The sequence below is a fragment of the Odontesthes bonariensis genome, chromosome 11 (assembly GCF_027942865.1).
Source record: "Odontesthes bonariensis isolate fOdoBon6 chromosome 11, fOdoBon6.hap1, whole genome shotgun sequence".
Lineage (NCBI taxonomy): Eukaryota > Metazoa > Chordata > Actinopteri > Atheriniformes > Atherinopsidae > Odontesthes > Odontesthes bonariensis.
Window position 1 is genome coordinate 15537787 of NC_134516.1, and position 14771 is coordinate 15552557.

Here is a 14771-nt window from a genome sequence, read left to right on the forward strand (position 1 = left end):
CCATTGAGGAACTTTTAAGATCAGTACTAGGATATATTTGACATTGAAGCAGATGATTCCCATGGTGTTTTGTCAATGAGAATATATGCTATGCTGACAAAGTGCTCAAACAATCATAAAAAAAACTGTACAAGAAAGACTTGACAGTGATGTAAGCTCCAATGTGCGAATGTCTTTAAGAAAGCAAATGATCCATATGTTTGGTAATATATGATGTATTTATTAAAGATAAAAATAATGGAATGAAAATTGCCCATTGTTTACAGTTTGAACTATCCCCACTGAGGCTTTCTGGCTTTCTGTACCTTGCTCACCCGTCCCGTAGGATGGAAGGATGCCACCCCTCCATCCCACACACTTTGGATCAGAAGTACTTTATATTATATGAAATTGGAAAAAATATTACTGTCAGAAAGGTTGGGTTTGAAGGGAGGACGCGGATGCAGAATTGAGGATGAAAAGCAAAACTGTGAGTTTATTTCACAAAAAGATGGTAAACAAAAGGCGCGGCTGAGCCGGATACAAAAACCTAAACTGTGGAAAAATATATAACGAAACAAAACAAAAGCATGGAAACTTATGTGGCGTGGCGTGGCGTGGTGACGGGGAAAAAAGGTGCAAGGATCTCACAAGAACTGAAAAGAAACCTGGAAACTAAATACTGTGGAGGGTGATTTGGGATTGAGTGCAGCTGAAGGGGAAAACACAGGTGAGGGACGTGAGGCTGATGGCATGACATGAAAACTAAAGACCTGAACCTAAAACATGAACTAAAGACACTATCTAAAAACCAAACATGATCTAAAACAAAACACATGGCATGAGTCCATGGCATGACAATTACCATATTCTCTATATTTTGGTTTGTTACACTTGATTAGAGGAAAGAAAACAGCTCGAAAACATTCATCCGTTGTCTTCTTTAGAATTTTATGACCTTTTCTGACTAAATCTGTTGGCGATTAAAATGTTTGTTGCACCCCTGAAGCGGTATATACAGTCTCTTTATGAGGTCACAAAAAGAATCACAAAAAGAAAGACACCTTTAGAGATAAATACCACAAACGAAAAGATTTGCTCTTTTTAAAAAAGGAGGAGACAACATTGTTCATTTTATAGTTTAGCGATGCAAAATTCAAATAGTGAGAAAGCACACAACTAAACATAATGGAGTAAACCTGGCTGTTGGGCAGCTGAATGCATGTCTCTCAGCTTTGCTACTGTGTAGGAAAGTAGTCCTCACACAGCAGATGGTCAGCAAGGTCACCACAAACTCAATCACTGCTAACATTAGCACAATGCGGGTCCATTTTTGGGAATAATGCCAGATAATTACTGTTATTTATGTCTGTTAGTCCTGCAGACATGAAATATCCAATAACGTTAATGCATCTTAATACGTTTCACACCTTTCAGTGATAAAGACATGGGATGTGTCCTCTAATAAACCGAACAAAACATACTGAAGTAAGTTCTACAGGTAGAGATTTCCCTTAACTGTACCTATTGTTCAGATTTCTAAGCACACTCATCGAGTTATTTCGCTTGCTCTGAAAAACTAGTTCTCCTCCAGCCTTTCCCTCACGATTGAGCCACATCCCTGCCCCCACCTCTCCACACAACCCCTCTAGCTACCACCTCCTCCTCCTCCTCCTCACTCCACTATTCCCCCAACCTCTCTCCCTTCCCATCATGGCTCGTTGCCATGGAAGCTGATTGGAAGGATCTGTCTGTCTCTCCTGCACATTGCAACCACATCCTTGCCAGGAGAAACGAGGCAATAAGGAGCACAAAGCCCAAAAAGATAAAGTCCTTCTGGAACAGCCAGAAGAGGGTTCCCATTGAGCTCTGATTATAATAGTTAAAACCATACAGTACATGTTGCTATTGAGGGTTTATCTATTCAGTGTAACTTTCTGTGTTCTTGCTCTAATGTGCCTTCCTCTATTCATTCATGGATGTTGCTCATTTTTAGTTTGAGTTGTATGAGTTGCCCTTTTGGTCAAGGACATTTTACTCCGAACATACAGCAGAACATCTATCTATCTATCTATCTATCTATCTATCTATCTATGATAATTATTAAGTTCATGTCAACGGTCCTGTGCAGATAAGTATTTCTTTTGACCAGCTCAGGAAACCAGTTTTTCCATATGGAATTTCTCCGTGCTATATTCAGAAAAGAAAATCTGAGAGTCGAAGCTGAAAGACTTCAACACACAATCTGTGTGTTCAGAACATACACACTCAAGGCTGCACTACTATAATGAGAGGACAGAACATTCAGGGTCTAGCATTGCTATAGCAACTATGTTTAGGGACTAGGTAGGCGTTGAATGGCTAATCACAAATTTTTCAAGCAGACTGTCTGTATTGATGTTCATATAAATATGTATATATATATATATATATATATATATATATATATATATATATAGATAGTGTATATTTATCTTTTTTTTTCTCTATAGAGATATAGAGGAAAAAAGCATTACTCCCAATATTAGTCTGCAAGCATTCTCTTTCTTTTCGGTTTACATTCATTTCCACTGCTTTATTTATAAAACATTTACATCGCCTCTATATTCATGACCGCTTCTGTCAGAAGATATTAAATAAACAACAATCTTAGGAAAGCCTACCTAAAAGTCTTTTTTTTCGTGTTTGAATTGAATCTAATTTTTCCGCCAAGAAAAGAAAAATGAAAGATCGCTATGAAATCAACATGAAATCAAACTTTAAGTCACCGTTTGGCTTCATGTTTGCAGCCTGAAGGCTGGATCCATCTTTTATGTCTATTATATGAAGCTAATGGTGAATGAAACTGTACTTTATTTCTGGTTAGAGCACCAAGCTTAAATCCTTTGATAATTTCTTGTCTGTCCCTGTACAAAGCCAGGGAACATGCTGTAGGCATCACTCTTCTTCTGGTTAACAAGCTTGTTCATTAACCATTAACAGGCAACAAAGGTCTTAGAGGATAAGGTCTATTAAAGATATTTGTGAAATTTACCTGATTTATGAATTACTGCTTGGCGGCATTTTCTCTTTTTTTTGGATGAGAAGGTTCGAACAGCACAGGGAGGTGTGAAGACCATGCTGCAATCCATCCAGCTACGAGTTTACCTTTCTCTCTATAAAAAGTCTTCCTATTGCTCATCAACGCAAATGAAGTAGACAAAGCTCAACAAAGTCAGTTAGCAACATTTCATTATATCTTATTAATATTTTGACAATATGGAAGTTGTTTTCTTCCTGAAGCAAATCTTCTCTAAGCTTCTACAATCCTTCTCTTGCCATTAAAATACTATAATGAGCCACAAAGCCAAAATGGAGTAAGTCAATTTCAAATTAGATTTTAGAGGTAAACGGCCTGGAATGTGTTTGACAGCCTTGATCGAAACACCTGTAAAGCACTGCCTAGAGGTAGGGGTGACCTGTCACAGAGGATTGGTAGTGGCGGTCTCTCAATGTAAAAAGTGGGGCTATGTGGTTGTAGCACAACTAAAGGGGGATGACACTTCTCAGCTGACCTCAAAAAGTCTATGCCTGGGTGCTGGAGAGAAGAGTCTGGCATGTCGTTGAACCTCAGATTCAGGAGGAACACTGCAGAATTCATCCTGGTCATGGAACACTGGATCCGCTCTTTACCCTTGCAAGGATATTGGAGGGTGCATGTGAGTTAAGCCAAGTGGGAAACAGCTGGGATGAGAACAAGCACCTCCAAGTCTGAGGCCATAGTTCTTAGTCAGAAAGGGGTGGACTGCCCATTCCAGGCTGGGAGTAAATCTCTGCCTCAAGTGGAGGAGTTTACGTGGTCATGAGTGGCAATGAAATGAGCCGGGGATGGACAGGTGGATTGGTGTAGCGTCTGCAGAGGTCTGAATTATCCTGGTCTGTCTCGGAGAAGAGAGAGTGGAGCCAAAATGCAAAACCGAGGAGCCAAGTCATCAAGGAGTGGCTGCTCCTCCACAAGGGAGGTTTTAGGACGTGTCCTACTGGGTGGAGACCTCAGGGCAGATCCAGGGTTAGCTGGTGAGTCCCAACAGAAGAGCGGGAGAGAACATGGGTGGGGAGAGTGGGTGTCTCGGGATATTTGCTCAGACCGTTGCTCTCACGACCTTTCTCAGAATGAGCTGCAGCAAATGGATGGATGTTGGCAAAAGCCCACAAAGGCTCAAGCTAAAAAAAACTAGCACTTTAGGTAACCTTGCTCTATCCACTGGAAAAACTAAAACTGAAGAGCAATTTTTTATTTTATTTGAAGGGATGACATTTGGAGTGACAACCGGTACGTACTTAGTACTTTTGGTGGCGCTTCAATCTTTGGAAACAGAGAGCAATATCTGCATTTTTTTAAGGTTAAGATTACCATCCGGTTTCCTGTCTGGTTCTGTAGTGACAGACTCCCATTTTTCTTATCCAAATGGATGTCCGTGATCCTGGATTCAGATTATTTTTCTTCATTGAGGCATGGTGGCCATAATTGGTTTTCTGAGTCATTCTCTCTGTTTCTTCCCCTTTCCTCTCATCTGTTTGTTTATGCCCTATATCTGAAATTCAAAAAAGCTTTACAGAAACGGCAAGAAAGAAATCACAAACCCGAGCGCCAAATACATTTACATTCCAAATGCCTCTTGATGTATTCATTTCAAGTCAGATGTAACCCAGTATCACTTCCAACTTAAGATAAGGTTGATAAAAACTTGTGATCCTGTTCATCTGAATGAAAAATTCTCCTGAAGACAACAGGACCGAGATATTTCACACGGCAGAATCTGCACTTCTCCCTCCTCAACACCACCACCACCACTCCAACACACCCCTTCTTTCTATGATCTCGTAGGGCTTGCTTCACCTCAGTCAAGCTCCAGCGCTTCCAGCCGGCAGCAGCACCGAGCTAACAAGTCTTTGTGAGGAGAGGGGGAGAGGGAGAGGAAAAAGGGGGGGTTGCGGAGCAGGAGAGAATCAGACAGTGAGAGAGCTGACAGTATGAGCACAGAATGAGGGTGCAGAGGAAGAAGGCATAAGACTGTGACAGAGGCAGAGGCAGAGGTGCTCGGCGCTGCACAATAGTGCCAGAGGCTGCTGGAAAGAGAGAAAGAGAGAGCAGGCATCATGGCAGCGCTCACTGCATCATCACGACACATGGGGATGTTTGGCTGCTGCTGGTGAGCACTGTGGATGCAGAGGAGAGAGTCAAGAGGACCTCCTGGAAACCAAAAGCAAGCCAAGGAAACAGGTCAGTGACGATGGGACAGACTCATGGAGAGTCTTTAATGCATTCAGCAGCCCAGGGCACCGAGAGGTTTAATTACGTCACATGGCGCTGCTGACTTCCATTTGTCAATAAGAATTCCCCATTCTGGGGTATGGGATGTGGACATGTATGGGGATCGGGAGGCTGCGCATGCATGCAGGGATGTGAACAGACATATGAGCAGGCTTCTGCATGTGTGTGTGTGTGTGTGTGTGTGTGTGTGTGTGTGTGAGTGTGCAGGTTGTTGCCTTATATGGAACTGGTCATTAGTGCTCAGCAAGGGATGTTTGTAACACGGAAAAAAAAAAACAATCTGAAAGAAATAATTACTTTCAAAGATTTAATGTTGTCCGCTGTGTTCAGTGTTAGTCTGAAATCTGTCCACAGATTAGTCTTTTTCTAAAAGACAGTGTACAGGAGAGTGGGTCTGAAAACCAGGGGGGCTCGAGGTAAAAACAGTTCAGGAGACATTACGAGAGATTTATCTAAAAGATGGTCAGATACACGTCCAATAGAAGGTAATTTAAAAGGGAACTAATTGGCAAAAGGCTTATAAGAAAAGAGACAAAGCCTGTAAGTGAGGAAAACCTTGCCCCAACATTCAGCTCTGCTGCATATGATGTAATCCTTGACCAGTCCAAACAGTAAGCTCAACATATTATTCTCATTTCAAACTGAATTGTCTGCAAAGTTCAAAGAGCTGGCTCAAAACACGCTTACTTACAACAACTGTCTTTCTGAACAATGTAAAGAACTCACTGTGCGTTCTAGTCACCTCTAGTCAGAGGTGGTAGCTTTCTTTCAATGTTGCACAAAAGCAACCAATAGGAGAAGAAAAACATCAGGTCACAGAAATGTCCATGAGCTGCCACACGCCACTCAGCAATTATTTATTCTCTTGTTTAGGCATTACAAAACCTGGCAAGGTCATCCAGAAACATCTGACGTTGGGGCGCCAGTTTGAACGTAAACCATCGAATAAGAGACCCGACTGGTTAGAAAACATGTTTCCTTCGAATGTTGCCATGAGCTACAGCTTTGGATGTAAAATAGAAATATAGGCAAGACAAGGCAAGTTTATTTGTATAGCACAATTCAACAACAAGGAGATTCAAAGTGATTTACAGAGACATTAAAACAGTAGAAATAAAAAGCATGATTTAAATTTAAACAAAAAAAAGAATGATATGAGAGCAATAGATAAAATCAGTAGTTAGAATAAGATTAAGTTTTGAAATTCAAGCTTCAGATTTGGAGCTTTAGTCAAACACAGCTGAAAATAGGTGTGTCTTCAACCTGGACCTAAATACACTGAGTGTTTCAGCTGATCTGAGGCTTTCTGGGAGTTTGTTCCAGACATGTGGAGCATATAAAGAAAAGATACCGGTACGCAAAGAAAAGAAACAACAAAAAAGTATATTTTAAAAAAAGAATAAAGTATGATATCTAAGAGAACTCAACTGAGAAAGATTGGAATCCATTATGTGTGATCTTCCACTCATAACAGCGCAAATACAATTTTATGGTAATACTGTGAGTTAATTGCAAAAATTGATACTTAATTCTGTATAACTCAATCAGTTCAACAGTTTATGGCGTAACTGAAGTCAAACACAAAAACGTTTATGTTCATTAAGACATTTGATATTAAATTACAAATATATCAACACTAAAATGTATTCATTGTCACAAATTCAACTAAATCTTACAATATTGATGATAATAATTGCGATAATATACATATTAAAGACAAGTAGCTCTACCTTTACCACATTAAATGGAGGTTTACAATCTTTTTTATTAAAATCTTTTGATGATTCACTAAACTATATGTATGAACTCTTCTGTATATACTTGAATACATTCTGTTGCTGCTGCATTCACTGATGTATTTCTTATGAAGGCATATCATTGCAGCATACTACTTTAATGAAATTTGAAATTCATGAACAAGCTGAATCTCTTTGTCTTAGGTTTTCTGCCTCCACTATACAGAGTTTTATAATGCAAAGGGATATGGTGTTTTGAATATTCTGAGCCAAATTATCGCATCACAGCTGGATGCTTCACCGACGTGTTCACATATATCATAGATATGGGATTTAATGCAAATAGGCCACAAGTTCATAAGACAGAAGTTCTTTTTCAGAAATAGCACTGATTTTGCGTTGGTTTGTGACTTGTAGCCACGCAATCATCAGTCATGCAAAGCTGTTAATTATGGGTACATAATCACACTTATTAAGATGCCACAAAGCTTTATTCATGGTGGCCCGTAAACTTTAAATGTGTCTGTTGTGCAGGTTTTACCAGTGGGAAGTGCCACACAATGAGTGGAATCCTGAAGAGGAAGCTTGAGGAGGGACCGTCCCCTTTTTTGTCCCTGCAAGGCTCCGATGATGATGAGGTTTCCTGCAGTGACAGCGGGAACAGCAGCGATAGTCTCAACCATTCTGTCCCCTCTGGGATTCTGGACTGTAAGAACGCATTAACGTACCCCTCTTGCAGTTCCACTGAATAAGGAACATAAAGCACACAAAATTTTCCACAAGGTGGTCGCCCTAATTCAGAAGCAATGGAAATCCAATGGATATCAAGGGTTCACTTTAATCTTAATCTTACATATCTTTATCAATGTCTTTGAAACTATTTGACGAGGATGTTATTAGGATTGAACGAAAACCCATTAAAGGCATGGTTATCATCTAGTTTCGGTCTCATTTATAATTAAAGTCAAGGGACTGTCCTAACCTCACATCTGTGGTGTTCCTCAAAGATCTATTTTGGGACAACTTTTGTTAACAGGTCGCCACACAGTCAAAATTCCAACCATATGCTGATGATGCACTTCAGTACATCCTCCCTAAAAGAGCCGATACAACCTATGTGCCCGAACTTACTTACGATGTCCGTGAGCATTTTTACTTGGAGCTTTTCCACTGTCTTTTCAGATTCTATCAAATAGATGTTCTTACATTATTCATCTTTATTTTCTAATAAAAAGTTGTTCACTGTGTTCATGAACAGAAGTCTCATGAACAGCATCATTTTGTGGTATTCATGACCTTCCTGATAACATTTATGAGATGTGCACATGTTTTTAGATTTGAGGGCAGCTTCCAGAATGGCCATCAAGGATATTCTTTGGCGAGTTAAGCAGAAAAAAGCACTGTTTAATCTTGCAAAAATTGCTTGCCACCTCTCTTTCTCAATCTCAGCCTCTCTCCAGCGGCAGTCTAAGCGACTGCGGGGCCGGAATGTACATTTTGAGAGTGTGACAGTCTACTACTTCGCCCGGCGGCAGGGCTTCACCACTGTGCCCACTCAGGGAGGCAGTACCCTGGGGATGTCGCCACGTCACAGCGGAGTAAAGCGTTTTACTCTGAGAGAGTTTGCCATGGAGCAGAAAAGGAGTCATCGGAACATGCTGAGGGATCATCTCAAAGAGGAGAAACTCAATGCCATCAAACTCAAAGTCAGTGGAAAAGACTTGTGCCTGCATAAACTATAAATGTGGAATCCAAGCATAGTCTGACGTTTTCTGTCTTTTCCAGCTCACCAAGAATGGCACCGTGTCATCTATGGAGGCAGATACACTAACGCTCGATGACATCTCAGAAGACGACCTAGATGTGGACAACACAGAGGTGGATGAGTACTTCTTCCTCCAGCCTTTGACCACCAGGAGGCGCCGGGCGCTCCTGCGGGCCTCTGGGGTCCGGCGCATTGAAGTGGAGGAGAAGCATGAGCTGCGTGCCCTACGCATGTCAAGGGAGGAGTGTGGGTGTCGCTGCCGGGGGATATGTGACCCGGAGACCTGTGCTTGCAGCCTGGCCGGCATTAAGTGCCAGGTAAATGGAACTGTGGTGAGGCCCATCTATAATACTCAAGTGTTGTTAATGTCTGTCTGTGCAGTAAAAACAGAAGGTTTGATTTTCATATTCATATATTCATTCATGTACACTATACTGTAAAAACACGGTTAAAGAAACAAGTGGGTTTTTCTGTTGTAAGTGTGGCCCTACACTAAAGTTATGTTGCACATACAGTCAATTTTATTGCCTCTTATAAACAAGGCTTTTATTTCCAAGTAAGAATCTGGAAGGAAACAGAATTTCAAGCAAACTGAAAACTACATTTTTTTAAATTTTTTGATCTCGCTTACATCTTAATATCCCTGAGATGTTTTCTCGCTTATCATGAAGAAATTATACATCATACACCCAGAGAACAAATGCCACACGTTTTTGTTTTCTTTGCATAAAAATAGGGGGGGGGGGGGGGGGGGGGGCTGTATGCCTTCATTTATGGGACACTTGTGTCAGACTTGGAAAAAGCATGCCAAATTCAATCGCAAATTTTCAAAAATCTACAAATCACGACATATTCAATCTATGACACCAATTGGTATTAATGGAAACATTGAAAGCATAGAAATAGAACATTTGATTTAGATTTAAATATAAAAAACATCAGAGATAATTGTGTCTATCCCCGATTAATATTAGTAGACTTTTTTTTTTACAGTGTTAATTCAAATAAAGATTAGTTAATATAGTTGAAGTGTTTTTTAAGTCACACGACATCCATGATAAAACTATCATAAAAGTCTTTGATTGTTTTAGATTAAGAATGAATTGCAGTAGAGGCTAAGTGTCCCACATTAAGTGATGTTCCACTTTCTCACATTCACGCACCTGCTCAATACCAACTGAAAATATCCTTAGCTGCCAAGTTCTCCCTCCAGTCTAGTTGACTATGTAAAGGATAAACCATAAACCATTTTTACATTTAGTATTTATTTCAAACTCATTATGTGGAAGCTGCTAATAACTTGAAGTGTTCAATAGGCATAAATAGTCAACTCGTGTGGGAAGCAGTGTTAATGTGAACATGCTTGCAGTTAGCTTAGCAAGCACACTTTTTTTGAGCAAGCTACCTTAGTATAGTAAACATTTTCATCACAATGAGTTTACTTACCAAGTAGTAACCCTCTGAGCGTGCACTTACCCTTTTTAAATGTTTTAAAAAAGACAAAAAGGTAACCATCGTACATTACCTAATGCAATATTGAAAACATCCTGAATATTTGGAGCCAAGTGGTTCATTTTTTCCCTCTTAAACCTAGAAGTTCAGAGGAATTTCAGCGTCTAACATGTTCATGGCTTTGGCCACATGCAGTTCTTCTGCATTTAGAACATTGACACCCGGAATAGGTTGTGTAGTTTCTTCTTCAGGCACGATTCATTTTGACTGACACCTTGGTTTACTTCAGCTAATGTTCCCTCTCCACACTTGTGTATGTAATTCAGATTTTTGCCCTCAGGTGGACCGCATGTCCTTCCCTTGTGGCTGCACCAAGGAAGGCTGCAATAACGGCACAGGACGCCTGGAGTTCAACCCGATCCGGGTCCGCACCCACTTTCTGCACACCATCATGGAGCTGGAGCTGGAGAAGAGCCACGAGGAGCAGTATCAGCATCAGCACCCAGAGCAGCAGCAGCAGCAGCAGCAGCAGCAGCAGCAGCAGCACCAGCTTGTAACCAGTGGCAACCGTTACCATAGCGACTCCTCCTTGATCCAGCAGCAGCAGCAGCCGAACCTGCAGTCTCCACTGATGAGCAGCACACCGCACAATCCCATCATGCATCTCCAGAACACAGGCGGCACAGATTCACATCTAGGCGAGGAGGAGGAAGAGGAAGAAGACGATGAGGATGAGGATGAGGACGAAGAAGACGATGATGAGGAGGATGAAGCTTATGATGAGGATGGCAGCAGTGTATGCAGCGGGCTGTCGGACTGCAGCACACACAGCCTGGAAACGTACGACCCAGAGGAGGGAGAAGACGACGAGGAAGATGAAGAAGACGACGAGGAAGAGGAGGAAGAGGAAGATGAGGAAGACTGGGACTGTTCGTTACAGGGACTGAATCCTCCACCTTACTCTGTTCCACTTCCCTCTGTGCTCAGCTACTCTAACAGCACACTTGTGAACCTCAGCAACCCCTTCCACAGCACCCCTCCCATGCAGCACTATCAAATGGAAAGCTCTGTGAATGACACTCCTTTCCTCACTGAAAATGTGAACATCACTCCCATGCTCCCCTCTGTAGAGTCTGCATTGGAGTCTGATATAAACACAGACTTCCACGGCCAAACAGGGCAGCAGAGCACTCCCTCTCACTTCCCAGAGCCTATGACACTCCAAACTTGCTCACACGCAGACACCCGTGAGATGAACACTGCCCCCACTGGTGTGTCCGACAAACCGCCTCGCTCGCCAGACCTTCAGAACAATCCAGACTGTAATGACTCACAGACTGAAGCTTCGGCTGAGAAGCAGACAGAGGAAATAAGAGAGCCCATACACGAGCAACCGGGACCGCAGACACAAGGAGACGCCAATCAAACAGCATCATCAGAGGGTGTCTGATGACTGAAATGACTTGAGGGATTAGTTATTATTTGGAAATCTGAATTCAAGAATGAACCCGTACGAGTTACTACATGATACATTCTTGATAAGTGCACTTCCAAGGAGATGATCACAGTTCAGCTGAGTTTGTTTCAAAAGACAAAAGACTGTAAAACGATGTTATGAAAAAATAAAACTGTGTTTCTGTGAGTTACCTTGTAACGACACTGCTATAGGTTACAATATTTTTGCCCCGTTGTAAAAAGTCCTTGATCATTGCCGCATGTTTTCTGGTCGTGGCTGGCATCTGTAATGAATTAAAAAGAAGAATTTCGAGGTGCTTGTGTTAAACGGACGTTTATTTCTGTTGTGCTGCTGTCTTATTGTTGCTGTTAATGATTCTAAATTGCTTATCTGTATGGCATGTGTTCAGTTTACTGAAGATGTATCATGGCTTGCACAGCCCATAAAACTGTAGATGGTAAATGTCACTGGTAAAACACTTTCACTTTTATGACCTACTATTAGTATTCAAGGGTTGTTTTTGTTTCCTTTTCTGGCAAAGTTCTGGCAGTATGAGTAACTCTTGAGTGATGAATTGCTTTGATTATGAATTGCTTTGGTTCAGCCATAATAAATATTTCGGTGTTGAGCCCATGTTTATATGCCCTTCTCTGGACCTTTGTAATGCATTCCGACCGATGGTTTTTGAGACTCTAGCTAACGTGTTTTTTCACCCTCACAGTTCTCATTTCAAGATTGATAAACCCACTGCATGCTCAGTTAAAATCCATTTAATTACAGTTCATATCGAAGTTTCCATATTCATCAAGTAGACTTTAATAAAAGCCAGGATGTAAAAAAAAAATAACTTTGATAGTTGTCAGTTCTAAAAGCTTTTTCCATTTCTGCTAACCAGGCCAAATTCTGTGCAGTCAGTTTTTCATTTAGTACTAATGACAATTATCATTCATTTAACAATTAGGTAACCAAAGAGGTTTGGCCCCATAATGGCCCATCGGCAAACGCCCAGAATTAGCCTGAGTTTGGTAGCTGAACCTGAACCAGGTGTGTGTCTGGCCAAAAGTCTGGTCCCCACACACACAAACCCAAAATCGAGCTAAAAAAAGGTGAAACATTAACATTTGTTAGCATTTTGATGTTAGCCTCTAACTGTACGATGCGACAGGGTTTATCATGTTTAAAACCATAGGCATACTTAACTTCTACATCATATGGTCTAAATTTAACCTTTAAAACAACATCAGCACTGTGTCTTAGAGTGAATTTGAGACTTGAAAATAAGCCTTTTATCAACATTACAGCGTTTCGTCTGTGCACATTAGCTATCGTTTTACAGCCCTTTCGATGAATAAATGATCAAATGAAAAATAAAACTACAACTACTGAAGAAAAAAAACAATTGTTTTTGTCTTTACTGCCAATAATGGGGATTTTATGTTCTGAGAAACACTGAAGAAAAGCAATTTCAACTTCCCACCTCGTATTAAAGGTTGTGAATTATTTGCACTAGTAATTATACATGTGACTCAAATTTGAGCTCTTGGTAATCTTGAAACCATTTAATAAACGTACTTTACAAGATAGAAAGGGAAACAAACTTGGCAACACCCGCCACATGGCAGTCTTCTTTTTTCTTGCCAGCAGATGGCCCCTCGTTTCCTGACTTCACCTTGGTTGCCACTGACATCATCCAACGTGAGGGGCGTTAAATCATCTTTTCTGACGTAAGTGGTTTTGTTGGTTTCATTGTTTGTGCCTTAGGGCAATCTGTGACATTAGTTTGCTCAGAACATCTGTCCTCCATCAACCGACAAACGAGATCTAAAACTGTTTTTCCTCTCCGACAACTAAAATAATGCAAACCACCTGCCCGCAGCAGCACTTTGGCAACGCACACCTTTGGTTTTTCAGTGACATGAAGATCTGTTTCACTGACGTTCCCTCCTGCTGTACAGCTGTCGTTTACACACCCCACCAGAGTTTTAGTGTGAACGCCGTTGCTCCTTTCAACCTATAGAGAGCACTGCTGTGCCAGCCAAAGGATGATGGCTGTCTGGGTGAGTCTGAGGCAGAGCAATTAAGAGGAAGCTTTTTTTTTTTTTTTTTTTGTCATTGACCAACCTCTTTATGTATAGATGAATCTCTTCATGGCTCATTGGATGACCACAGAACAAACGGCAGGGGCTAAAGCCAGACCTTATGGCCATTTATGATCCTCCAACAATGACATGTTCAGTACAGGCTGTACAATGGCTTTCATTAGGAACACAAGGTCATTACATGGCCTCAACCCTTCCTTATATAATATAAACTGATAAGGTGTGCTAGGGGTTGGAGGAGGGGGGCGGGTGCCTGTTTGCCTTTTTGTCTGCAAGGTATTGTGGGTAAGCAAGCCCAGAAAAGCTGCTGATCAATCACAGGCAGCGGAGCTGTGATGTTTGGTTGCCAGGCAACAGGAAGGGAGAAGCTTGAGTAGCAAAGGGGTTTAAGGGTGGGGGTTGTCTCGGCTTTTCACCTCCGTCTCCTTCCTGTCAATCACAGCACCGGTTTCCTCTTCTTCTTCTTCTTCTAATTCTTCTTCTCCTCCTCGCACACATCTGTGTGGATCCTGCAATTAGTGGCGCTCGAGTCTGCATACAGTTGGGCAAACACAGGAGACCGAACAATAAACCAGCGAGTCCCAGATACAGGTGCTCGTAAAGCAACACAACCGGAGGCATGCATGCTGGTGTGTGGACAGAAACGTGAGGGAAATTCTTTTCTTTGTTTTTCTAATTTTCATCTAATCATCTCGGGGTCATGAATTTGTAAGCTGCCCATGAAGGTTCCGTTGTTTCACACCACTCGGGCACGCTTCAAAAGGAGGAATTGTAGTTGATGCCGGTCACTCCGTGTCAACTCAACCGGGGGCTCCTGCTCCGAATTGATTCCCTTTCTTTGTTCTAGGTGAAACAGGCGTCCAAAACTGAGTCAGAGACTATATAAGTAAGTGCTTCAATTGTAATTCGGGGAGAAAACGAAAAACTGTTACACTGCCATGGAATAGCCTATGAACATTAAGATGTCATA

General features: G+C 41.4%; 1 protein-coding gene across 3 annotated transcripts; it reads left to right on the top strand.

The window, feature by feature from the left end:
• The first annotated feature begins 4885 nt into the window (after positions 1 to 4885).
• Positions 4886 to 13085, top strand: LOC142391693 (uncharacterized). Of its 3 annotated transcripts, XM_075477673.1 has the most exons (6): positions 4886 to 5242; positions 6167 to 6254; positions 7564 to 7737; positions 8479 to 8735; positions 8815 to 9126; positions 10587 to 13085. In XM_075477673.1, the coding sequence occupies exons 3-6, from the start codon at positions 7590 to 7592 to the stop codon at positions 11694 to 11696; spliced, it is 1827 nt and encodes a 608-aa protein (XP_075333788.1). In that variant the 5' UTR covers positions 4886 to 5242; positions 6167 to 6254; positions 7564 to 7589; the 3' UTR covers positions 11697 to 13085. The 3 variants fall into 3 exon arrangements, with proteins under 3 accessions (XP_075333788.1, XP_075333786.1, XP_075333787.1); XM_075477671.1 differs by lacking the exon at positions 6167 to 6254; XM_075477672.1 differs by lacking the exon at positions 6167 to 6254 and having other exon boundaries at positions 8815 to 9111.
• The last annotated feature ends 1686 nt before the right edge of the window (positions 13086 to 14771 follow it).

Coding starts and splice junctions, on each gene's coding strand:
- LOC142391693 (XM_075477671.1), top strand. CDS start 5,185: ATGCAGAGGAGAGAGTCAAGAGGACCTCCTGGAAACCAAAAGCAAGCC. Junction 5,243..7,563: donor AAAGCAAGCCAAGGAAACAG/GTCAGTGACGAT, acceptor TCTGTTGTGCAG/GTTTTACCAGTGGGAAGTGC. Junction 7,738..8,478: donor CCCCTCTGGGATTCTGGACT/GTAAGAACGCAT, acceptor TCTCAATCTCAG/CCTCTCTCCAGCGGCAGTCT.